The sequence below is a fragment of the Larus michahellis genome, chromosome 1, assembly GCF_964199755.1.
Source record: "Larus michahellis chromosome 1, bLarMic1.1, whole genome shotgun sequence".
NCBI lineage: Eukaryota > Metazoa > Chordata > Aves > Charadriiformes > Laridae > Larus > Larus michahellis.
Genome location: NC_133896.1, coordinates 121178335 through 121205324, shown reverse-complemented (window position 1 = coordinate 121205324; position 26990 = coordinate 121178335). Strand labels below are relative to the sequence as shown.

The 26990-nt window shown below is 40.9% G+C and overlaps 1 protein-coding gene across 2 annotated transcripts; it reads right to left on the bottom strand.

The window, feature by feature from the left end:
- Positions 1–592: 592 nt before the first annotated feature.
- LOC141748712 (trifunctional purine biosynthetic protein adenosine-3-like) lies at positions 593–26649 on the bottom strand. Of its 2 annotated transcripts, XM_074601210.1 has the most exons (22): positions 26555–26649; positions 24679–24827; positions 23785–23880; positions 22958–23132; positions 20702–20813; positions 20182–20241; positions 18748–18873; positions 17968–18055; positions 16698–16783; positions 16027–16195; positions 13670–13901; positions 13440–13534; positions 12636–12745; positions 10353–10551; positions 9521–9772; positions 9090–9242; positions 7574–7780; positions 6409–6552; positions 5959–6089; positions 4301–4442; positions 2972–3087; positions 593–2499 (listed from the first exon to the last, which is right to left on the bottom strand). In XM_074601210.1, exons 2-22 carry the CDS (start codon positions 24821–24823, stop codon positions 2227–2229), a joined length of 3111 nt encoding a protein of 1036 aa, XP_074457311.1. In that variant the 5' UTR covers positions 24824–24827; positions 26555–26649; the 3' UTR covers positions 593–2226. The 2 variants fall into 2 exon arrangements, with proteins under 2 accessions (XP_074457311.1, XP_074457303.1); XM_074601202.1 differs by lacking the exon at positions 26555–26649 and having other exon boundaries at positions 24679–24847.
- Between the last annotated feature and the right edge of the window lie 341 nt (positions 26650–26990).

The window sequence follows — 26990 nt, the reverse complement described above, 5'->3', positions numbered from 1 at the left end:
TACAAACCTGCCTTCCCACAGAAGGGCCTCCCCGGCAGGCAAAGTGCCCGCCTAGGCTTGAAATCCAGCCTGTCCCAGTGAGAATGTAAAAGATGCGGGGAGCGTCCAGCGCTGGCGGGGTTTCGCTCTGCACAAGTTCAGCGCCTTCGCTGGGACACAGCAAACCTTTTACAAGTCAAAAAGAAATTGTACTCAAATTAACTCATATGTTAGAAGAAGTAAGGTTACTAGGGCCGAAATCGCTACCTGTACAGTTAATTGACCAGGAAGGCCAATAGCAGAAGACCTGGGCACCCCAAATCCCATACCCCATTCCATCACCGACATCTTGAGCAAGACTCGGGTATTTTGCCATCTAAGGCTGATGACAAATTGGATTTAAGCACCCATCTGTATAAAAAGAAATTTCATTGTGAACTGGATCTTAGATGGCTTTGCTTTAACTATCATTCTGTAATAAGAATAAATAGATTAATAGCCTATCGCCACACCCAATCTCAGAGGGATGTCAGATAATTAGAGAGTTGTTCGATACCATGGCGATCGTCTGGAGACCTACCAGAGCACAATAACTAGCACCCTATTCTCTTTTAACGTTTTATTCATTAGGTTTGAAACATTCAGTCATGCGTGCTATGCAATTCAAATAACATACAACATGAAGTTACTACACAGTTACAACAGACTGAAAGCAAACTAAGCAATGTGTTTAGCATAAATGCTACCTACATATACCAAACATTTGTTAATCTTGCCTTGTTGCAGTTCTTCCTTCTTCTCCCAGATCACGAAAAGTCTGTGTTCCTTGCTGCACTTGTTAGAATGCAAGAGACAAATACAGATTTCTGTACATAAATGGCAGCGCTTACGGGAGGGAACCGAATTTTTCTCCCCTCCCTAACTACTGAAACACTGAAAAAAAAAAAAAGGAACAATTTAGACTCATGATCTCAATCAGCCTGATAGAGTATGCCTTTACTAGTACAGTACACATAATACCAAAACAAGATTACACTTTTTTCATTGCATCTAATGGCTATTAGTGATGCCTCCTCTGGACAATTCATCTCTGTCTACTTCTTTTCTACTTTGTTCAAGTAGCTTCTTAGCTAGCGTTCTTCCTCTGATTTATGTTACTCGCATGCAAGTCATTATTCCGGCAGATATAAAATAAGCTTCCCACAGAAAAAGGTTTTATTTAACAGCAGCAGCTCTCTGGACCAAGCCAATCATTCAGTCAACAAAGAAAATTGAGATTTTCCTGCCACTGCAAGTCAAGGTGAGGATATCTTATCCTGCTGATTTCAAGGATGAAGGAAGAAAATGCCTGAAAACTGGTGTTTCTAGTCCCTCTAAACACATTTTCATCCCTCAAGATCCAAATGTTTTAATATGAAATTTGGGGAATGTCTATGCGCTGCCCCCTTTCAAGGAGCATGGGAAAGCATCTAGATGTATGTTCAGTATGCACTATTACATCGTATCGACAAATAATCTGTGAAGGGGAGTTTGTTTCATTTCTTTTCGCCTTTTAAGAGCTCCCTGTCTTGTTGGCCTTTGGATCTTCTGCTTGGCGGCTTACTAGATGCTGGCCCCCACACTGGTGCACATGTTTGCATATCCTCTTTTCCCTGTACCCTGAGGTGCTCCCACAGTGGCGGGGCTCACAAGGACGAGGGCCTTCTAGACTCCCACCTCCTCCCATAGAACTATGCATTCATCTGTAACGCTTGTTCACCCCTGAATCCACACCATGCCATGCTGGGCCTCGCTTCTGCTCTGCCCCGACACGTCTGTCCTCTTCCATCCAACAGTAGCCAGTCACCCTCTTGCAGCAGCATGGTTTGTGGGTGTGGTTGCTTTGTGAAGCTCTTGGTGCTCTGCAATGTGATGCAGCCAACAAAAAGTGGTCCCTCAGAAGAATTTGTTTCCCTCTGAAGCGCTAGACCATCTTTACAGCTTAGGCCCCCTCTTGGATTTGTAATACAGTATCCCCTCTACAGATGAAAAAACAAAACAAACAAATGCAAAATCTGAAATGATAGCTTGGCTTCCACCGCCAGTTTTGCAAAAGGAGTGTAACTAAAGCTACAAGCTCAGGGAAAAGGATCACAGCTCAGAATGGAAACCTGTAACACGCCTGCAGTCAGAGAAAAGCACATCGAGGGTAGGGAGGAGGGGGCAGGAGGGAAAAATGAGCGAAGAGCAAGCCACTCATTAACCTGGCTACGCCACATCATTTTCTTGAGGCTCCAGAGCCAGGAGAGAGGACGTGCAGTCTCTCTTCTCTTCTTGAAGACACAGGCTTTGGCTCTCTTGTTTCCAGTAAGTTTTACCATCGGCTCCTAACTGCACTGCTCCACTGGCCACCAGCTGCAGGGCAATGGGAAAAGCCCGACACTCGGCTTCTTTAACCCTTTCTGACAGTGTCTCCTCAGTGTCATCTGCCTTCACAGATACCGGCTCCTGGTGGATCACTGCTTTCGGACTAGATTCCTCCTAAAAGGGAGATGTTGGCAGTCTTTCAGAAGAGGCAGGTGAACAGTCTCAGGAAGGTTATGGACAATGCAGATAGGGCAGAGAAAGTTTCACAAGAGATCTCGGTGAGCACATCTGTAGCTGTGTGCAGGAGCCTTAAAGTACATCTGGAGAGGCTTATGACCTCCATCAGGGGGTACATTACATTACATTAGAGGGTACGGTGGGGAGAGAGACATGGACTAGAAGATTCAGAGGGTGGTTTGCGGAGGGTAGGAGAAACTGAAGAAAAAAACATAATATGAAGGAAGAAGACAGGACCTCAAGAAACCACAAACGCAACGTAACCCCCACATCTTCCCATTTTTACTGGTAACAATCCCAAGATTTCCACACATTCCTATTGCCTCTTCCTGCCTCTTCCTTCAGAAAGAAAAGAAAAAAGCAAATTCTTTTTCATAACTTACTCAATGTTAGGCAAGAGGACACTTACCAGGACAAAATGCACGGTACAGCCTGTGACTTTGAATCCACTTTGCAGGGCTTGCCGATGGGCATTTCCATCCTTGATTGGTGGGAAAAGTGATGGGGAAGCATTCAAAATTTTCCCTAGGCATCGATGTGAGAGGAGGAAAAAAAAAATCAATTTGAACTGAATTTCCGTTAAAAATAAAAGTGAGATGTGATCATCAGCACAAAACAACAGCATTGAGCACCACTCAGGAATTTAAATGGTCTGAACTGCAGTCAGAACGTAACAGACACGTTCAGATTCAGGTTAAAAAGCAAAAAATATATACATGGTGCTGCAACCTCTAAGAACATCTGAGGAAGCACTGCTCTGAGCTGAGGAAATACTGCTCTTCCAGGAACACAGGTGATGGTCTGCAGGCCTTGGCAGTAGCCAGGGAAGCATGTTTCAGTTAAGGCCAAAGACCTCATTTGCTTTTGCGTCTTTGGGTGGACAGACGGCGTCTTAAGTCTCTCCCCTCCCAGGTAACCGTCCCTCATGCTGCAGATGAGGGGCTTGGAAGTGGACTTCACACTGCAGCCTCATGCAGAGCCACTGCACAGATGGAAGTGATTTTCATAGGAAACATCATTCCCAAAGGAGTGTGCCCAAGTGCAATCCGCATACTGAGTAAGTAACTTCTGAGCCAGGCCTCGGGAGCTGGCGTGTGGTGCCCAGAGCCAAGAGGAAAGAGGAGTGTGCATTCCCCCATCCCCTGGCCTGGAGCGCATCTAAAGGAAGCTCTGCCCCGCAGCAGAGCCACACTCTCTTGGGCGTCTGTGATGGCTGTATTTCCAGCACACAGTGCGGAGTAGTGCTACGCTGTGCAGCCCTTGGGGCAGCGCAGGAAGAAGATGAACTGAGAAATCAGTCTCTCTCCCATGTTTTTCTGCGTGACAACTGCAGGGGGTAAGTTCAGCACAACTCCCTAGTTCGGCTCCTTGACAAATGACACAGTTACGCTACCTGTCCCCTACTGCAGACAGAACCAAACTCCTGCCTGCTCTGCAGGCATTTCTCCTTCCCAGCAGTAAGGCAGGCAGACCAACTCTGTGACCCTGATTTTGCCTCTCTGTTACTCATTATGCCAGCACAAGGCATTTCTCTGCCAATGCACAGTCAGAATCCCAGCGCGGTCCCGCTGGCTGGAACAAATGAAGGCACAGCGCAGCCCCACTGATTTACATGCAAAACTCAGTGTCAGCAAGGCTGTGAGAGATTTAACCAAAAGACAAAGAACTATGACTGTGTAATTCTGGTGAGACCAAGCATACATATTTTAATTTCTCTTTTACAGTTCCAATTTCTTACCTTTCCATTTTCTGAGAAAAGGACCTGACAAAATTCTCATAAATCCTGAAAGACATATTAGTTCAACAGCAAATTCTTCAAGAACTCGGTCAATTGTGCTGTCAAATTCCGAGCGACTCCCATATAACTTATGATCAATCACCTAAAACGTTAAAACACATCAAAAGCTGTATCAAAGAAATAACTTTGTGTGAATGAGAGACACTACTTGGGCAACAAAGAGAAAGCAAAACAGATTAATTCCAGGGCACTTGAGGACTTAACGAGTTAGAAGTTTGTAGTTTTGTCAGGACATTTGTGATTTTTCACATTCATACAAACAGTCCTGGGAGCACCCCAATCACTTGCTAGCTAACACTGGCTGTTTCGCACAGGATGCTTTCTAGGACATGGAGAAAACCAGCCCAAAGAGAAGCCAACTGTGTAAAGACAAACATGTGAGTAATGTGGTGTAGAGGAAAATAAGGGGGAACACATTGGAAAATACTGACCTCTTACTGCAGAATGTCTAGCCGAAGACTAAAGTAAAAATAATAATGACTCATTGACAACATTACCACCAGTTAGTCTATTAGTTGCTTACTGAAAATCATGAACTTATCTAAAAAGACAAAAAAGTTGCCAGACATTCTGTGTAAGGTGAGGACTCAAGTCTTCTTCTATTTCTACTCCACCTCTCAGCCCCAGCTCTCAAGGTAAGTGTTGGTTCCTGACTCTGTTCATGAGGACATTCCAAAAAGGGGCTAACAAAGCACTAATGCTCTTGCCTATGGAAATGCGAATGAATTTTGACATAACTTTTTTTACCAGAGATTTGTCTTTACATCGCCATAAAAAAAGTAACGTGAATCCAACTCAGTTGTTGAGGAAGCTTGCTGAAAGATTTTTAATGCATGAAGAGCCTCTACCACCATTTACTTCCATCTGTGCATAACTGTACAAACATGGTAACTGCTCAAAATCACTAAATGTTCGAAGTAGGAGTTCCTGGTGGGCTGTATTTGAAATCCCGAGTTGTTGAATATTTTCAAAAGCCACGTTCTACACTTTGTCAAATATGATGACGTGATGTTACTCTCTTTTTCAAGTCTTTGTTTTATGAAACAAACCAGTGAAAATTTCCGTAGTATAGTGCTACTTTACTGATTACAGGTAGGAGAAGAGACTTGTATGGTGCTGGTGGAAGTGACTGAACAAAACACAAAGGTCTTTCTAAGAAGGGACGAGCCAAGGAGACGACATGCTTATGTGTTTCACAGAGCCTGAAGTCTTACTGATTTCTGTTAAAGCTGGAAGCTGCATGGGCTACAGTCTCAGACCCAAATCATCAAAGCACTTGCAAAAGTAGAGTGTAAACATACTGATTTCCGTGAAACTTAAGCCCATCTCTAAATGCAGGCACTTGCTTATTTTAAGTCCCTTCCTAACTCTGGACTGTAGCATTCACTGCAGAGATGGGAAAGACACTCACAGCCTCCATAAGGTCCATGCAGTTTTCAGCTCTGTCTCTACTGATAACTTTGACAGCTTTGTGCTGCATCCACATAAAAATTTTAAACAAAAGTGAAACACGAATTCTTACCAAGAATTTCATAAAGACCTATGGATTCAGTAGCTGTGAGCTGGTCATAAAAAGAAAAGGAAATGAGTGCCTTTACCCTGGTGGGAATTCCAGCCCTGGCTGCATTTCGCAGTTCTTCCACACCAGACTTGTTGGAGATGACAAGGACAACTTGAGCACAACTGCCTGGCTCTTTTGCATAACTGATGAGCGCAGCAAGGTTTGTGCCTCAAATGAAGAGAGAGAAAACATTCATGAAACAGATGAACATCTATGTCACTGAGAATTGGCCCTCAGTTCCATTTATCTAACAAAAATCTTGGTTTCAACAAATGCATGAATAGAAGAGGACTAAGGAATTTGTGCACTAACAAAGCTCGTTTGTTAAGCAGTACAACACACCTTCTTGCCTTCCAGTCAAAATGCAACCTCGGTTTTAGAAGGTGCCGCTGAAAAAAAAGGCAAGGTGGATGCACGTGTATCAGGGCTGAATTCAGCCTCTCCTTTGTAAGGACATTTCTCTGTGTGATGATAAATGAAAGCTCACCTGTTCCGGAGATGAGAACAGCTACTTTAACTTTGTTCTTTCTGGGTTGGTGTTGACTCTCGACAACAGCGCTGTTCAGCAGGTGCTGGGGGCTGCTCAGCTGCAGAGCTTCTAGAAGATTCTTGACTTCGATACGAGAACCTCCTCCAAAAATGTGAGGAAAATGTTAAAATACCTTAGATTTTACTTTTCCATCTAAATTTACTTCGTATAGTTTATTAATCATAAGGTTCAATTAAGAGAAAACCTATCAATCAGCACTGAATTTATGCTAGCACTAACTGAACTACAAAAACATGTATTACTTGAACAAACCAACTCATACTAGTGCTGATCTCTTTTGTGTTACTCACTTGCAGAATAGTTTACAAAGGCCTAGGTATGGCATGTTTTTTTCAAGGATTATTCCTATCTTTGATACCTGTCTTCTTTTTTCTCTCGTGTTGCAAAACTACACTTAAAATGATGTCGACAGAACTGAGGCTGCATTTTGGGCAGCCAAAATGCTCCCTGAGCTGTTCGGTCTCCAGAGGGATTTTGGCTCATGTCTTGCTATATGTCAAGCAATGAGCATACCAGAATGAAGACTTACCATCACATATGACTGTACACACCTGTGGCCTATCCTGTCTTTACGCAGTATCCATGTGAGTTGGGAAGGGGTTGGAAAGGACGTGGGTTGATTAGTACAACTGCGGTAAAGTATAATCAACTAAATAATGTTTGAGTCCTTACAGTCAGCAGAGGGATTTACTCAAGTCTCAAACAGGTACCTAGGTAAGACACTACTCAAGTACTGTCACTCTGAAAACGAGTCATTCACTTCTCACTGTATTTAATAATGAAATCTAGTTGTGAAGGTATCCAGTAGCCTCCAACCTAATCAAATGACAGAAAAAAGATATGAACTACAGAAACTTTGCAATAAGGAATCTCCTCAGACCCTACAGAACTGAGGATAACTGGCACCTCCCAGGAGATGCTCAGCACTTCACAGAATCAGAGCTAAATCAACTTACCCTGTATCAACTTAAAAATTAAATAGCGTATCCTAAAGTGGAAACCCCTCTGAAGTGAGACAGATGCATCTGTTACACCTTGAATCAAACCATACTGTGTTTAATTTTTATGACTGCCTTCACTTCCCATTAGGACATTTGCTAACCTGTGTGACAAGGGGCAACAACTTTCCCAATCAGCCAAGCTTCCTCATGTCTCCGTACGTCTTTGAGAACATGCTGAGCCAGGTCCTTCTGCACAACCAAGACTGCACCAATCCCACAATTAAACGTCTGAGCCATCTCCTCCTCAGAGAGGTTTCCCTCTTTATAAAGCCAGCAAAAGATTTCAGGAATCTTCCAACTGAGAGCATCTGAAAATGATTGAAATTTGTACATGGTCAGCACAAATGTTTGCTACACATCTTTTATTATATACAATGACAATGGTATATTACAAGAGCTGATAGAGACTAATTCTTGCTATTTTAAGAATACTGTCCAAGGAGGACACTGACCCAACTTCTAGTCAAGTTTATAGGTGCTGCTTAGCTAGAGGTTTCTAGCCATAATTTGTGTGAGCCAAGTCTTCTCTAGACTTTCTAATGAGAACATGTAGGAAATGATGGCGAATTAAAATGTATTCATCCCTTATCAGCCAGGACAAAGCTACAGATGACTTACATCTCTTCTGTAAGAGATAAAGGAGCCGTGGGACAAATAATCTTCTGGCTTTTTTGGATTACTTAAACATATCCTCGTTTTCTTTTTCCAAGAATCAATAATTAGTAGAAGAGTGTATAATTAGACGTATTGATGGGCAGACTGGAACAGGGCTGAATATTCTACACACAGATGACAAGCGTGGATAGGCTTTCACAGTGACCTTACTCACACAGGCATGGCCTGAGGTTGTCTGTAGAAAGCTTGATGGTGCAGACTTGCCATCTTGACTTCACTTTAGAAAACTAACAAACCCTTGGGCTTGTTATCTTGTCTGTGGTTCCAGGCACTGGCAAGGAAGCTAGGCACCACCTCAGTAAGCTGGATTTATTCTTTTCCTTTCTAGTTTAATTCCAGAGAAATACAAACAGACATACAGACACCTTCCTTCCCCCATTCCCACAATATTTTTGGACTCACATAAATATGGCTTTCTTTAATATTTTGAACTTTTGATTACTTTGCCCAATTTTGGCTTTAAGAGAAAAAGTTTTACCTTACTTACAGATGGCAAATGCTAATCTGTTGCAGGGAAGATACCACCTACCATAAAACTGCATTAAATATGTTTGTGTGTGTGTGTGTGTACATGTACGGTGGAGCAAATCTTGCAAATTAATTCTCTCAACAAGCTTCAGTGCTTGTTCAAAACGTTTAGTATAGAAAGGCACGTTGCAGAACACACAATCTTCTCAAACACCTTTCGTCCTAGAGATGAGTGCCTTCAAACTCTCCTTAAATTTCCCTTCTTCAGTGAGAGAGTGGTGCTCATTAGCTGATGCTTACTTGAAATAGGAATGCTTTTGGTAGGCTCTTTGGAAGAGCACTGCCTTTGGGTCATTCAGTCTCCAACTATGGAGACACATACGTTTCTGAGTATGTCTATAACTCAAGTGGCAAAGTCAAGTCCATGCTATATATAAATTTTGTCAAACAGAAACAGTCATCTTTAATGCTTACCTAGAACAGCGCTGACATGTTCTGGCAGGATTCTGGAGATGCCTTCCAGCAAACCTTCCTCAGCAATGAAGGCAAAAGCCTTCACGTGCCCTGAGCGCAGGACAGGCAGCAAAGATGGACTGTACATTTTAGCTGGGGTCAGCAATATATCTCCTGCAAACAAAAGTGTCAATTCAATGAATTTGCTTAAAAGGTCATTAGGTGTTTAGTGGGAATGCTTCTCTGAACAGGTTCCCTTCTGCTCTTCGTGGGAAGTAGCAAAAAACGCTGGCCCACTCTCCAAAATTGTGGAAGCAAGCCCATACACCTACCCCAAAGACTGACTAACCCTAACCCATCCTGAAGTGAGCAACCCTTGGCAGTACCTAGTTATGAAAACGTCTGAACACAATTCATTTGCAGGTTTGCTTTTGAAAAGAAAGATATCATACCTAGAGTCTTGTCACCACAACTGCCAGGTGCTGGTGAGGAGTAGTGTAAGGAGGACATTAAGAGAATCTTCCTTATGATGCTAAAGCCACGGCCATGAACCCCAGAAGAGGCCAGTCCAATAAGCACATCCTCCTCATCAGCTCTCTGCAGCCCCAGAAGCATCTGCCCTCGCTCCACTGCGCCAACCACAAAGCCAGCCAGGTCATACTCTCCAGAAGAATACATGCCAATCACCTCAGCCATCTCCCTGCCTACGCGGGGAGAGAAAGCAGTCAGCACCAGCTGTAAACTTTTTTATTGTTAACTTTAAATCTATAGCATCTCCTAAAATAAGCAATGTATCCAGGACAGCTGCAGAGACATGCAGCCTAAGCAGCACGTTCAGATACATTTTAAAAATCCACGTTGGTTTCTTACATCACCTCAAGACTTCAACAAAATGAAGTTTCATGAAGTTACTGAAAGAAGAAATTATTTCTTTTCATTTCATGCTATTTATCTGGCACCTCCCTGCTATGACTGAATATCAGAGAGGGAATGAAAACATATTAACACTTCAAGAATGTGAAGCATCCAGTTTTGCTCTCCTTTGTACAAGGATAAATAAACAAGAATCAGGATCCAAATGCATGAATAGTAAAAATCATCCCTCTGTGCTGACCCATTTTAGAGATAAGGAAGAGTTTAAGCACAAATGCTTGACTGTTTTTTCCACCAAACAGAAACCAGCTGTTCTACTGCCACATACTGCTTCTGCCTACAAAGTCTATTTCCCTAATAATTGTTTCAACATCAGAACCTTCAAATCTCAGAGGAGAGGAATGTTCATACCCAGGAAAGCACATCCTGCATTTCTGCAAGCTTCAGCTATTCCTTCTTTGATTGTTTCAGTCACTTCAACATCAAGTTTGCCACAGGCAAAATAATTGAGGAAGAAGAGAGGCTCCGCTCCTTGAGCCAGGATGGCATTGACACACATGGCCACCAGGTCCTGACCTATGGTGTCATGTCTCTTACATACTTGTGCAATCTGCAAAACATGGTGGGAACCAGCAGTGGTGACAAGAAATATGCAAAACTCAGATATTAATCAGTCAAATAAGTAGAAATAGTCCTTTGCCTGAAAAGAATCGCAAAAGAACATACATGCAGAGGATACCCTGGTGCATCATCTAGTTTAAATCAAGAGAAAACAGCTCATTTTCTTTCAAAGAAAAGAAAAATCCATTTTGTTTTTTGAAACATTAATTCCAGTTCTAGTTCCAGATACCCAGAAATTGTCATTTTGGGTTGTTTGTTTATTTGTTTGCTTTTTGGAATATTATGTCAAATCCAGAATAAGAGGTGTCTAAAAGCAATTACAAATTCCCAGGATATTCAACCTTCAGAACATCCTAGCAATTTCCAAAAATAAGATCAGGTTGCTCAAACACCACTGTGTGTTCTGCTTTACTTTTGCCTACTAATTTCACAGCGCTACACAGCAAAACTGAAACAATTTCTCAAGTAAATTGTTTTCCTCTTCTCCAAGTCCACAGGGAATGAGATTCTTCACTCCCACCCTCCCCAAGAAGTCTTTTGATCTCAGCTATCTCATGTGACAGACAACAACATGGGCCTAGTCTGTAGGCTCCCCTGAAAGACAGGTCTTTCACAAAGCAATAATGTTTCCCTCACAAAGGCTGCTATTTGATTTTAAAAAAAATTATCAAGATGTTTGCATCCTACAAGTAACGAAACCTGATTCAGACATCATGGCTTCTATGAAGTGGTGATATTCACACTACTTTATTACAAGCAGAGGTTTCTACACTGTCAGGGATACACCCGAGCGGCTCCATTTGTGCCAACTGCTGATGTATATGCACAGCACCAGCTCACACAGTGCAATTCATCTTTGTCAGTTACCACTTTAGGGTCTGAAAAGATTGCATATGTATGGATAAATTTTTAAGGTTTTTACCTTTTAAGGTTTAAAGACCTTTTACTGTCACAGCTCTATCAGTGTAGTTATAGTACAGAAAATCTCAGCACAGAAAGATGGGCAAGGAAAAAATGCAGATAAATACTATCACTGGCTTCAAAATGGTAACAGATCAGCACCTAAACAAAATCTGAGTTTGGATTACAAGCCTGATTTCTTTCACCAGCTGATGGATTTAGAAGTGCTATGGAAACCAGTCATCCCATGTCCTTTGTTGCATTATAACATCTCCCTCCCACTGATCTAGTAACAATTCATATAGGCATTAGCCAACTTTTTTTTGGCCAAGGAAGAGTCTTGGGAACAGTCTGTGTAAACACAGTTGGGAATGCCTTTCTGCCAAGCAGCTGGAACAAAGACTCACAAGAGCCAGCACCAATCGCTGTTTCATGCTCAGAGGTGTTCAAGAATGTAAGACTGCAAAAGACCCTTTGGATTATATTGCTCCATCTCCTGCTGTTGCAGGAAGCCACACGATATCATCATCCCATTACTAAAGGTATAAACACCAACTTGAAACAAGTTAAGTTGCTGTGCTTGACCAGTAAAAGGCAGCTTCAGACCTCCAACTCCTCTGATGGCTGACAGCCTTCTTCTGATTCTATATATATATGTATATATTTCTGGCTCAACTTATCCTATGTGTTCTGTTCTTCTGTAATTAGCATTCTTTATCTATTGGCTTCTCTTCCCCTTTAATGTTTATCTCCTCAGTCCTTCTTTTCCCTAGTGCCCTGACAAAGGTAATCATGCTGTCTCTCTGCATGCAATTTATTAAGCTAAGTCTGATAGTTATCATTTCAACGCTCTCCTGTACTCCTCTGAACTGATCTTTCTCAAAGCCAAAGGACCCTCACTTTTACAGCAGAAATTCTGGTTCTTAGTTCCTCAAGTGCTTAGCTATACGTTTTATTACCATTTCATTACAAAATACCCAGAGCCTCTACATTCTCGATAACATATGCACAGGCCTTGCTCAAATGATCATCTACAAAGTTCAAATGACCATTGCAGTGGTCTTGAGATGTATTTAGAATGCTCAGAAGGGTGCAGATGGTACAATTGGCTGTGGCATTTAAAACAGTCTTGGGAGATAACATGAGCTTTGCTACAGTCAGGTTGCAAGTTACCTGCAGTTTAGGTCCAAGGCCTTTCGTTTGAGATACCAAGATAGGATCATCATAACCAGATGCTTTCAAGTCAAAGAAACCAGCAAAGGCTCCTACTTCTGAATGACTGCCTGTTAAGTACAAATATGTCAAGGATCATTTTTAAGGGAAATAAAAAGACCCAAAACACTCTTCAAGGCAAGTACTGTAAACAAGGATCTCTTGGAGAAGACAACACTGTGTCACTGACCGAAACATGCACGGCTTTATGAAGCATGGACCCCAAAGTCACATATTTCACAGTCTTGTAAATAGATTTTTATTATTCTGTATGTGACCTTTGGATTGTGTATAGTAAAAGTTAAACATTTTACCAAACTGTTAACAGCTCACCTTTTTTCTTTATGTAACTACTTTTTTCTAAGAGGGAAAAAAATCAACAAGAAATCTTCCTCAGTAGATCACTGCTAAGAGTAAAGAACACAGTCTGAAGAGCAAATAACAAGTTCGGAGATTGTTAGCCACAGCCTAATAACTGTCTGTGCGTTGTCCTTCATACCAAACCATTCCATTAATCCAGGAGTTATTCTGTTCACTAGACTAACCTTGAAAAATTGCAATCATCCCCATGTTAAGCCAACTATTTTTTAATTAAGCAAATGAGGAGTGATGAGAAAGAAATGAATTTTCTTTCTTTGTGGTGACCCCAGCCCAGCTTCTCAAGCTCAATTTCAATGCCAAGACTGCATGGCTCACCTCCCGAGGAAAAAACCTGCTGTTGCATTCAATATACTAAGGAAATTCAAACAGTCTTCCCAGTCTTACCTGATCTGGTACCACTTACAATTGATGTTTCTGGCTGATGAAACAAAACATCACTGGTTACAGCTTCCACACGTCTCTCTTTGTATATTAGACCCCTGTGGAGAGTAAAGGACGTGCTAGCAGCAGTAGTGACATTTTCTGCATAGACCATCATTCATGACACAAATGGGAACAATAGATTGAAAACTTTGGACTAGCATCTATTTCTGCTAGTGCCTTTGCTTACATACAGAGACTGTTTGAGAAGTCGTATACCCCGATGGCCAATGTCCTTCCTGTACGTGGCACCCTTGAAATGTATGGCTGCTACACCCCTGTTGGCTTCTCCCAATGCTTTCATCAGGTCCTCTTTAACAGCAGTAATGGAGAGGACTCTGCCACCACTTGTCACCACTCTGCCATCCTTCAGCGTTGTGCCAGCATGGAACACCTCCAGTCCTAACTCTTTGGCTTGCAGCAGTCCTAAAAAAGCAAAAGGAACTCTGAGTATTTTAAATCACATACTATGTTGGCAAAGCAGTGAAGACTGAGGTCCTTTCTTCAGGCAAGGCAGAACAAGAATAAAGCTTCTCACCTTACCTTTCTTCCAAGAAACAGCATTCCCACTGAAGGGTATCCCACTCCACTGGCCCTAGGAGTCCCTTCTGAGATGTCCAGTAAGGACACAGATCACTCAGGAACAGAAATAAGAGATCCAGGAGCCACAACAGGACATATAACTAGCCTGTGCCAGGGCAAAACTGTGCTAAATATTGTATTTGTGAATAATTTGTGCAGGGCTTTCCTGTATGAAATCACAGTTACAGCAGTTTACTGCTTCGATTCTCCCCCCTCCCTAATATTAAACCATTAATGTTAAAGTTACCTCAGCTACTCCCCTGCTGTGCCCAGTCCACACAATTCCCTACCACACCTGGGATCAGTGCTCTACAAACACTTGTAGGTGGCTGTCCAATAGCTAAAACAAATGACATATTTTGTTCTTTTAATTTGTTTCCATGTATTTTCCTGTTAGAGGAAAGCAAGACTGCTTAGGGCTTTTTTTAGATTCAAATTTTGAGAAGATAAGGGTAGAGGAGGAACTGCTGCCATCGCTTGGAAAAAGTGAAACAGCACAGTTTTTCCCTTGCTGTCAGCTAGACAGTCTTTATAAACAAGTAAAAGGAACCTTTATACTTGCTGAAGGTGCAGTGTGTTATGTTGCCACAGCACTGCCCTGACAAGGTCAAAGCTGAGCCCCAGCTGGCCTTGCTGTAATGGAAACCTAACTCCTTCCCGTGATGTTTTAGCAAATACTGCAGAACAAAATGTTTTTTCAAAGCCATTAAAATGTGGGAATCAATGTGGAAAATAGGAAAAAAACCCTAATAAACCCCACAGAACTCCAGGGGTTGGAGGATAATAATAAAAGAATGAATTGAATTACGTTGTTTTGACTGTCTGTTTTTGTGATTAACAAGCAGGGTGATCATACAACCTCACTCTTAAAGGTATGAATACCAAGTTGAAAAAAGTTAAGTTCCTGAGTTTGCCTAGTGAAAGGCAGCTCATTAGCAGAGGGATTCATTCAGTTACATGGTTTGGATTTCTACAGTTACAGATATGCGGAGTTTTGCAGAATATCACTGACAAAACAAAATAAATACAGTGAGTGAACTGGAAGAGAAGGGTGGACGAGGAGAACATGACAGCAGAAATCTCAACAAGGGAAAAAGCAATATAATATGACCTCCTCCCTGGTTGAGGTAGGGTAACTAGAATTCTGAAAAAAATAAGGTGGCCTTGACATAAGATCAGTTGTCTGTGTTGCTTTACACAAGGCATACTATTAGACAGGCACGGCAGTAGCTGAGAGGAAATAGTTCTGCAACAGTTCTCTCCATAAACATTTAAAAAAAAAATTAATCGTAATATTAAACTGCAAGAATTTTAATACAGAAAATGAGTATTGATCTAAAGCCCACATGCCCAACTTCTCAAAAACCCTTTGAGCCCTATGAAGAAGAGGTCTTTATTAGCATTACACAGTAATGATCTGGCTGGCTCGCTGGCACAAGGGAAGGAACCAAGCTGATGGTGGAGGCATGAACCGCTGCTACTTTGAAAGCCACAGGTCCTCAAGTCTCACCCTTATCACCTGGTTAGGCATTAGCTAAGATAACACGACCTCCTGGCAAGGGAACAAGGCTAGGAAAAAGCAGTCATGTGCTGACAACACTGTGGTCCATGTTTCCAGCACAATTTATGGAAGCACTCCCCATGGACACACCAGAGTTGCTCCAGGAGAACATAATTCCCCATCACATTCTTATCTCAGCAACCAGCTACAGAGAGAACTTCATATAATGATATAACTTTAAACGCGTATCCCCTGTGCTACTTTGGACAGGCAAACATTCTAGTTAAAAGACCTTACTGAACAGTTATCCCTTGCACAAGGACAAGGAGTGATGGATGAAGGCAGACTCTGACAGAGTGTGAGGGGTGGGATGGAGGAAAGCTGTAGACATCTCTGAGAGAAGAGGTATATGCAAACCTACTAAAGTACTATGCTGAAATTAAACAGTAAACAACCTACTGCAGTTACCTGTTACCTCCATGCCTTTGTCACAGTCTCCTGGGTATCCTGGACTTGCCATGACCACACACACAGCTGTACTATTTTCTGACCAGGCTGGCATGAAGCTGCAGAGTTTGCCATCAATTGTTGCTTGAATCACTTCATAAAAATCATTTTTAAGCAGTGGAAGAATTACCTGCAGAAAATTTTTGTAGAGATAGAAGTTAATTTTTATTTTGCTGACTTGTTGAAATTCAACATAAGGAAAAATCAATTAATCTGTAAAATCTGTACCTGCCAAACTGAGAATACTGTATTTCCCTATACCAGTAGATTTGGAAACTACAGATGAGCATTAAATTGCAGCATCTTTTTGCAACAGTCATAAATTTACAAAAATGAGATGTGAGATTATGTAGAAGGAACATGAATTTAGGTCCCTCCCATTCTCCTTCTATCCAGAAAAATGAAATCTGAGGAACAGCTCCTTAATTTGTATTCTTTAACTAACAATTCACAGAAGTTGAAAAGCTAAAATTTTAAGTTACCTCATACATTGTCTAAGACATTCTCATTGAGATCTGCGTGTTCAGGGGAAGGAAGACATAAATCCAAATATATCACACACATTTCCCTAAAAGTAATAGTCAGAGGTAAAAGAATAAAGCATATTTAAGTTTCCAGTATCTTTCACTCACCTGGCACTGAGGGTCACCAAACTGACATTTAAAGTTTAAAATTTTCAGACCATCTTTGGTAAGCATTAAACCTGTTTGCAGCACACCTGAACAGAAAGAACACAGCTGAGCAAAGAACTTAAATATTTATTTTTCAAGAACTCCTTTAAATGTAACACAGTATTTTGGAATGTGCAATGCAATCTGCAAACTGTAAGGAATTAGGGGCAGGGATTCTCCAAGCAATTACACACAAGTCATACTAATTCTACAATAACCAACAAAGTGGCTAGCAACAACCTGAGGAACATTGCATCACATTTTAGACCGAATACAACAAAAGCAACCCCTTTGCAACAGGAAGCTGAGTTCTGCCTTCTGCTGCAGCCCTCTAATTGCAGGCATTCAGCGATCAAAAGGAACTGACAGGTTGAGTAACGCAGTTCCCATAAAACCCCATTATGCAGACCTTGTGACTTTCTTACCATTAAGTGCGCTATTGTTATGCATAAATATAGAAGTATAACTCTGTATGTCAGGCAAAAATACCAGAATTTGCTACTGCTACTAACAAACAAAAACAAACAGAAACTTACTGAAGTTGGTATTCTGTGATTTCTACTGCAACACACTTATATACATGTGGTAATCTAAAGCAGGCCTTTCATTTCATAATCAGAAAACCAATCCCCAGAGAATAACAAGGGTTAAATTTTAAACCCCCAAAAAAATCAGGTCCTCCAGCACCACTCTGAAAATGTTCGGCGCCTACTAAATTCTTACTGTGGATTTGGTCATTGTAAAAAAGGTACCAAATAGCAGATAATACATCACAGATGGGAACCCAACTCTTCACACGTGATCTCGACAGTCTTCAGCATCAAAAGCAGTCATTGGCATTAAGTGACAGCTATGAGTATCACTTTCCTTTTTCAAAACAGCCTTAAGACAAAGATCTTAAGAAAACTTACACTGCTGTATATAGGAGTGAACAGTACAACTGAATTTAAGTATATATCATACCCTGAAATACAGAGTCTGGTTGCAACTGTTTTAATTGACAATATTTAATAAAAATACAGCATACTTTATGCAGAAAAGATAAAAGTTCTTCTCTCCAAAGGAAGAGCTATAAACCAAACCAGTGAGGCTTAATACTCTGTGAAAAATTAACTACTTTTTTTAAAAAATAAATATTATTTGGAATTCAAAAGTAGTCTCTAACAAGGAAACTAACAATCTCTAACAGTGATATGACTTTACCTTGTTTTTCAGTTGAATGCTTACTCACCTACATATGCTGTTCCTTCTTGTCTCATACTATCAACAACATGTTGAAGGACAGCATCATTGATTTTCTCTAGAAGAACTTCTGGAACCTGACGATCAACATCAAACCGATTGAGACAATGATGACATTTGCTGGACTAGCACATAGGACCTGGAAGGACTGGGGTAAGTAGATGCCTCAGCCATGGTTTCTGCTCTCCCACCCGCAACCAGTGCACTCCTTCCATTAGGGTGCTGCTGCCTGAAGGACAGATACACTGATCCTCTGTCTCCCAAGATTTTTTGTTTGGTTCTTTCTTTAGTGGACCAATTTTAAGGAGGTTTGAGACACTGACAACCTGGGCGGTACACAGAAAGATTGTTTCTGTACTTATAGAAAAACACACTAATAGTGTACTTGAGCAGCATATTTAGAACAAAGCAGTCAGCTTTAAGAATCAACAACAAAAAAAACAAGGTTATGTTCAAGACACAAAGACTCCAGGCATGCAGGGAATTTTGCAGCGACATTTCAAGTGATGCTAATAGGAACAGAGAAAAATCAAGTTGAGGAACAATGGAAAAGGTAAGAGAGAGACTATTCCTCAGAACACTGGCTCATTAAATCCTAAAGAATGACTACTAAAGTTTGAGCCCTGTATTGCACTTATACAAGCAAAGTGTCAATCAATTCCAGAAGAAATCTGGCCTACGTGATAGAAACAAGACTGGGCCCTAAAGCAGATATATTAACACAGATGTGATCAGCCTTATTGCAGGCTGAGGAGGAGGACTGCTATACCTGAGGAACCGGGCAATAGGCTCCCATCCCTCCAGTGTTTGGACCCTGGTCGCCATCCAGTAATCGTTTGTGTGCCTGGGCTGGGGGCATTGAGGCAACAGTGACACCATCCGTGAAGCACAAGCACTGTTGAGAGATGCACACAACACAGAAACTGTGACAATGTCCTGCCCTAAGGGAAGTTGACACTGCTGGTCGCAGGCTGAGTCTCAGTTCTGCCAGGAAAATTTATGAATCAAAGACAGAACGCAATAGGATCCACTTATTCTGCAGCAAGCCCACTGACTTGAAGGATTCATTGAGCTTTCTTTCTCATTTTTAAATAATTAAGAGAAATGGTGTCCCTCATAACAATTCCTTTCTGATGAATTAGATCTTGAGCGATCAGTCACGTGGACACATGCTTACCTTCAGGCATGTGAATAGTCTTCATTGACTTAACAGAATTATTCATACGTTTCATGTTAAAAGTGTGTGTTTGCAGATCTGGAGCCTGAATGAGTGTGAGGTCTTCTCAGTGCAGGACAAACCTTGCACAAAGAACTTGTTTTCAGTTTTGATGCCGCATATGTTGGACCTGTTGGAGAGGGTCCAGAGGATGACCACAAAGATCAGAAGGTTGAAGCACCTCTCTTATGAAGACAGGCTGAGAGAGTTGGGGTTGTTCAGCCTGGAGAAGAGAAGGCTCCAGGGAGACCTTATAATGGCCTTCCAGTACCTAAAAGGGCCTACAGGAAGGATGGGGAGGGACTTCTTACAAGGGCATGTCGTGATAGGACGAGGCGTAATGGCTTCAAACTGAAAGAGGGCAGACTTAGATTAGATTGCAGGAATCAATTTTTCACTATGAAGTTGGTGAGACACTGGAACAGGTTTCCCAGGGAAGTTGTGGATGCCCCATTCCTAGAGGTGTTCAAGGCCAGGCTGGATGGGGCTTTGGGCAACCTGGTCTAGTGGGAGGTGTCCCTGCCCATGGCAGGGGGTTGGAACTAGATCATCTTTACGATCCCTTCTAACCCAAACCATTCTATGATTCTATGATTCTATATAATACGCATGCTTAAGTTTTATCCTGAGTAATCCATGGTAAAGAAAGTGCTAAAAGAGGCACTAAATATTAGCACAAATTTTTTGATGCAACAAGACTTGCCAAGACAAAGTCCATACAAACATATTTTAGGTCATCTTAGGAAAAAAAGACCATTTTCCACCTAAAACAATCACCATAATTGCAATTTTACGACTAATGTAGAAGAAAATTCTAGTGACAACATACGTTGCATGACATGAAGTTGCTTAGATTGCACATTTATTTATGTAAGTGAAAATAAACATAAAAAAACAATTTGAAATTATAAATTTGTGTGTTTATGCATAATGCATAGCAATTATGCCAAAGAATAAAAGCACATAACCACACCATTGATTACATACAGAAAGTTCTTCCCCTTGAAGAAGTTCTTCAATAACAACCATCTCTCCAAACATTCTGTCCTGTACAAAAAAAATTTTTCCAGTTAGCAAATATGACATCTACTCGCTAAATCCTCTATTTATTTCCTTTTAACAGAAAAAACAATGCATATGAAGACTACCAGCTTGCTTGAATTCTGTTATGTTAAGCAAAGCCAATAGAATCTCATTTGGAGATAAGGAAGAGACATTGAAATGCACATTATCAGACCCAGGGAGCCAATGAAATATGGAAAAAGTTGGAGGGGCAGGGCAGCAGGACTCAGTGCTGGAACGAGAGTTCAGTCACAAACTACAAATCCTTGCTCACTACCCACTGTCTGGGGCAAACATGAGGAATTTGAGGATGATACCCAGAGAAATTCCTTAGTCAAATGGGCAAGTTTCTCCTGAAAATACTTTCTGTGCCCAAAATCACAAACTCACAGGCTACAGAACATCAAGAATTGAATTCCCACTGATTAATTAAAGATTTATCCACCTGCATAATCTCTTGGACAGCTCTGCAGGCTTCCTCTTTGCTGGCTGCAATAGTCACTTCTTTTCTAGCAGCAGGGCCCCTTGCCCGTACAACTCGTGCAGGAAAGTCTGTGCTTTAAATGAAAGCAAAAGTGAGATTCAGGCATCCCTACTGCATCTAGTGAAATTACAATTTTTAAGCTGAATGCCTCCCATATTCTTCCTGTTTTTCTGAACTGTTGAAGAATAACACTTCAGAAAAATACAGTCCTTGCTAGCCCATCCTGTCATGGAGGTGAATGGGCTCTTACAGACCTCAGCACAAGACTGTGAACCAGAAATCCATGAATACTGTTGTTGTTTCTGACACCAACTCAACTCAACTCATCCTTGGACAAGTCACTGAACTTTGCACTGAACTGTGCAAAGCTCATGAAATTCAAGAAGGCCAAGTGCAAGGTCCTCAACGTTGATCGGGGAAATCCCAAGCACAAATACAGGCTGGGCGGAGAATGGACTGACAGCAGCCCCTGGGAGAAGGACTTGGGGGTGTTGGTTGATGAAAAGCTCAACATGAGCCAGCAATGTGCACTCGCAGTCCAGAAAACCAACTGCATCCTGGGCTTCCAGTACCTAAAGGGGGCCTACAGGAAAGATGGGGAGGGACTCTTCATCAGGGAGCATAGTGATGGGATGAGGGGCACGGTTTTAAACTGAAATAGGGTAGATTTAGATTAGATGTTAGGAAGAAGTTCTTTACAATGAGGGTGGTGTGACACTGGAACAGGTTGCCCGGGGAAGTTGTGGCTGCCCCATCCCTGGAGGTATTCAAGGCCAGGCTGGATGGGGCTTTGAGCAGCCTGGTCTAGTAGGAGGTGTCCCTGCCCAGGGCAGGGGCATTGGAACTAGATAATCCTTAAGGTCCCTTCCAACCTAAACCATTCTATGGTTCTATAACTTTAACACCTCACAGTTTCTTCCTCTTTTCCCTGAGTTGGGTTACTATTTTACTCCTGTCATAGGTTTGGAAAGATGAACTCATTGATGATTTATAGTTTTATAACACCAGATTACAGTACATAATCCTATAAACCACTATAGAAGTTCTGTTTAGGGTTGTAAGGTTAAGGCTGAGTTAGGTCTTGCATGTAAAGGATATGTTAGAAATAGTGCATGAACAGAATTGCTCCACTTACTCTTAAACACAAATTAAATCTAGAAGGGAAAAAAAGAACAAACCAGCCTAATGTTAACATATTTTAACTACACTTTATCCGTGCATCTCTTTCCAGCTTGTGGACAGCGAAATAAAATGCCTCTTTTGAAGAGCTGATTCTACACACTACTAGCCTGTTTTCTGAGACAACATCTCCTTTCCCCTTTCCACATTAGGATTTCTATTAGGATAAATCTCAACTCTAGATTTATGTAGGCAGCCAAAGCAGGCTCACACAAAGCTCTCTGTATGTATGTTGACCTGAGATACAGTTTTCCTGTTTGGGTCTTATGCATGCTTACAGACATACAAGTTGTTGGCCTGTTCTTCTGCACAGCAGTAATACAGACTAAATGCTGCTACAGAGCAAAGTCAGTGAAAAGGTTGTTTTTATTTAAAAAAAAAAGTTCCACTAGATTATACCACATGTAGCACGTGACAGCAAAGACAAGAAGTCCGTGAAACCGACACACAGACACAGACCAGTGTAGCTGAACACAGCAGCTGCTGTGAGGCCAGACCAAAATAGCCACAGCGGTAAGTTACTCTCCCAAAGGATCCCCCATGACTTCAGAGGCATTACCACTCAAAGCAATTGCAGAGATAGGCAGTTACATTTCACTCTCCATGGAAAAGGTGCTGCCTAGCCTTGAAGAAATCAGAATATCCTCCTCAGGTTATGAGTACTTGACCGGTCCCTCCCAAATCACTCCAGAATAGCATTTTGCTGGTATCTGTCTGTGTAGAAAATATTCTTGCCCTTACAGAAAGATTTATGGAAATATTTTATACTGACTTAATTTTTTTGCCTTTTAAATAGTTAACTAGCATCCTGAAGAAGGTGATCAAAGGGAAGAAGAGCTGTGATCTATGAAGAGAAAAATCAAACTATTTAAGTTCCCTGCACCTGCACCATCTGTCTGAAATTACAAAACCAATTCATTCAGTAGCTACTTGAGAAGAACAACAGTTGAAAAGTTACCAAGTTTTAGGCAACTATCACGGACAAAGGCCAAATGCAAAGATAACTTGACAGAGGGTTTCCAGTATCAAAATATTTACCTGATAATAAACCTACAAGCTTCCTGGGGATTGGTGAAGGCTTTCCATCTGGCTGTTGGGATCCCATGTCGATCCAGAAAGGCTTTGGCAAAACTGGTGTTGGACGCCAGCTGGGCTGCTTTTGCAGATGGTCCAAAACACCTAACTCCTGCTGCTCTCAAGTCATCAACAATCCCTAATTACCAAAACCAGCAAAAGAACCAAGTCATCTCTTTCGAAACATCGAGTCATTTTGGCAAAAGGAAAACCACATAACCATTCCAGCAGCCTGTTACACTTTTCCGTGTCTCAGATAGCTAATTCATCCTTAAAATAAGGTTTTGCATATCCAATGACCTGTTTCATCATTCAGTTTTAAGAGGTCTTTAGCTCTTTACATTACTAAGCACTTTCCCAGTTACCATCCCATGACTACTGTTAGGACTGTCTGGTACTTCTGCTCACTATTTGAGACATGGAGATCTTACTGCACATTACAATAAATGCATGTGATGGTCTGGGTACTGTTGCATTTAGCAACAATATTAGGGCTATTGCAAGAAAATTCTTTATATAAAGGAAAGCGGAGCAGAAGACACGAGAGTACTTGTAACCATTATTGATTCTTGATCCTGCATGATTTCCCCTGCTGCTTTCTAACATACAAAAAGCAGCATGCAGCTGTAAAGCCAAGTGTTTTAAGTGACTACAATTTACAAGATAATCCAAATTTTCTTGCTCCTTAGTTTAATTAAGTCAGTGTGCATCTTAATGTCCACAAGAGGTAATTTTACAGCAGATTCCAAGGTGCTGATTTTTACTGTCAAGTTAATTTATTTCAGCCTTACCAGCTGCCAAAAGAGCTTCTTGTCCAACTAACACAAGTCCAATATTATGATCTTTGCAGAACTGGGTAACAATAGTGTGATTGCTCACTAATACAGCTGAAAAGGAAAAGGAAATATAATTAAGTTACCACTGCAAAGCCTAAATAAGAGATGGGAGATGAGAATGGCATTGTTCATCACCCTAACTATGGTTAAAATAATAAAACAGCCCATGAAGGGCAAAGTAAAACAAGCAATACAACAATGATAATAGAGTCCAAAAGGAACAACGAACATTTCCAATTTGCACTACTGCTTTTAATGCACACCTACTAACTTGCTAAATGTATTTTATTTGCTATATGTAATCAATATAAATTTTTAAAAGCCGCTTATCATAACAGAATAAAAACTTTAAAAAATAAAACTGCAAGTTCATAGGGAAACTCAATTTCAACATGTGAGCAAAGATTTACTCAATGCCAGTACATGATGTAGCTAAATTTAGCTGAGCAGTCTGGGCAGACACCAGAGAAGTTTCTATCCAGAAATTAATAACTTCGAGCCTTCTATTCCTCTGTTACATTTTGCTGAAATTGGTGAGTGAATTCAAGCACAACAGTGGGAGAAATGTGTGGGAGGTGTACAAATACACAGTCTCATGTAAGCTTCACTGTCTTAAGAAGCTATGCTAAAAATAGATATAGTATGTTTTACTAGGCAGTTATAAAATTCAGAAACAAAACACACAGAAAAAAAATAAATACATGCCTTAAATAATTTGTGGTACCAGTAAAATAAAAGAATAATTGTTATCTCCTACTGACTCAACACAAATGTGGTCAGTTTTGTTTCAGTTCCAATGCCGATACTACTGATTACTTGGCACAATATTCTATTTTTCCCCCTTTTTACCTGAATTGGAAATTTTTCCATTGTCAGCTGTTCCTGCATTCCCTGGAGCAACAAACACATGTTTTACATGTGGAGACTGGGCCAACTTCCAGGCCAGCGCATGCTCTCTCCCTCCACTGCCAATCACAAGCACTCGATCAGCCATTAACCTGTGCGAATCCAGAATCATCATACATAGTACTATCAATTTATTTCACAAACCCATGTAAAAATAAGCAAAAATATATAAATTATATCTCTTACTTACAATTGGTAAATAATATCAATCCAGTTTGTATTAAAAAGGTATCTATAAGACAACCAAACAAAGTGAGTGTACCAGTAGTGTCACTGGATGGATGCATCATTCACATTTGGTTTAATTGGTTTAAATATTGACAACAGTGAAATCAGCAAGAAGTTTTTCCACTCGTTTCAGCATAGTCAAGATTTCGTCTCTTAAGTATCCATGCTGAAATAACCTTGTTATAACTACGTCTCATCAAGTCCTTTGTACAACTACTCAGGAAGGGATAGAGCTTCATACAAATGCTCTAGGAAACTTACCAGATAAACAGATTTCAAACTGAACACTGTGGTCAATCTAGAAACTTTTACAAGTGTAAACATCTTCAGTAATAAATGGCAAAGACAGTTTTCATAACAGATTTTATACTTGGACAATTGCTAAGAGGGTAACTTCTGCGGAACAGCATGCTCAATAAAAGAACAACTGTTAATTTCACTAGCACACTGACATTTAAAACAGTTCCTCAGTAATATTTCTAGGCAAATTAGTTTTGATTTATTTCAGAAATATTATCATACTTAACGTAGGTCACATCTGCAAACTTAATTTTTCCGTATGTGCTGAATGTGGACAAATGTCAGAAAGGACAAACACTCCAGAACATGACCTTTAAGGAAGACACGAATGGCATAAACCAGTCCTTACCCAGGAAATAGATAATAAATTAAAGACATCATAAAACACCAGATTTGCAAGCAACATGTCAGCAATCTTTTCCCAAGAAATCGTCGCCATTTGTTTGAGTTCATTACACAGTTTCTGAAGGCAAACAGTAGCTAAATAGTGACACTGAAGTATAATATTTCAGAAAAGATGTTCATAGAACTGTGATAAATCAATGTTTCAAGTTTGAGAGACAGTATTAAGACATCTTAACCTAATATCAACAAAATAAAATTTAACTATATATGTATTTTCATAATTATTAAATTGCGTAAGTACTTCAAGTAACCTGTCCCTGGGGATTACAGACTGTTGTGGATTATCTAAGAGCCTGATTTTACATTTTAGGTATTGCGCTCTAGGCATATAAACACAGAGCATATGCTTAATGCTTTGTCAATCACCAGACTGATTTCCTTGCAAAAGACTTTTCGAAGTCTTTACATTGTGTAACTATCCAATATGTCAGACTTTGTCTTTGCTTTTGTCACTGCTTGACAAATAATTCTGGAATCATGAGGAAGTTGCTATGAACTTAAAAGTACAGGGTTACAGCTGCTCTACCTCTAAGACATCCACATGCTTTACAAAGCTTCATTAGGCACTACGGTCCAACAGTTATTAATAAAAAGCAAAGTGTTTTTAAAAGTTAAATTAGTTTTTCCCTTAAGTATAATTTCACAATTCATTGAAGTTTTCTAAGGCAGAATAAATTTAAGTTCCTGACTGGGAACACAGCAAAACCAAGCAATGCCTCCCACCCTGTGGAAAAAAGGCACATTTCTATTCCACATCATGGTGATGACACTAAAGACATTTTTTTCAATTCAAAAGAGTGCTGGAAGAAAAGCAAGCTGGTAAGACAGCTGGTCCTAGAGGAAAGGCTGTAAAGAGGGACACCTCACTTGAATTGTCTTCCCTTACCGTGTCAGACCCTGCTGTTTGTCCACACAAAAGGCTGAGGAGTCCTCCAGATGGATTAGAGTTCTTCCTTCAGCTCCTGCTTCAGACCCCAATGATTTCTGATCTCCTAAAGCTAAGATATGGGTGAGAGGGTGCAAGAGGCAGACAGACCTGCATGCTGCCCTGTCACCTTTTATCCTCCTATTTAACAGGAGGATCGCCAGCAGGATCCCCTTAATGCCACCGCCCTTCGAAACAGACCTCCCCACAGACTTCAGCAGCATGGACCATTCTCCTCTTTTTCCTTTTTCCCTTAGCTAACGACAAAACTCCTCCTCACCAATCAGTCCTACAATGTTAACAGTATTCAGCCCTAGGGGGAAAAAAAAAGAAGACACAATGTGGTATCGAGAAGTTGAGATGATTGCTCAGTTCCCATGTTAAGAGCAATTTTATA

Excerpts from the sequence above, each read along its gene's own strand:
- LOC141748712 (XM_074601202.1), bottom strand. The coding sequence starts at position 24,847 with ATGATTCTGGATTCGCACAGGTTAATGGCTGATCGAGTGCTTGTGATT. Across the intron at positions 23,133-23,784 it reads AGAAGCTCTTTTGGCAGCTG|GGATTGTTGATGACTTGAGA; the intron begins GTAAGGCTGAAA and ends TTTGGTAATTAG. Across the intron at positions 18,874-20,181 it reads TTCAAGGGGAAGAACTTTCT|TGCTTGTGCTTCACGGATGG; the intron begins GTATGTAATCAA and ends ATCTCTCAACAG.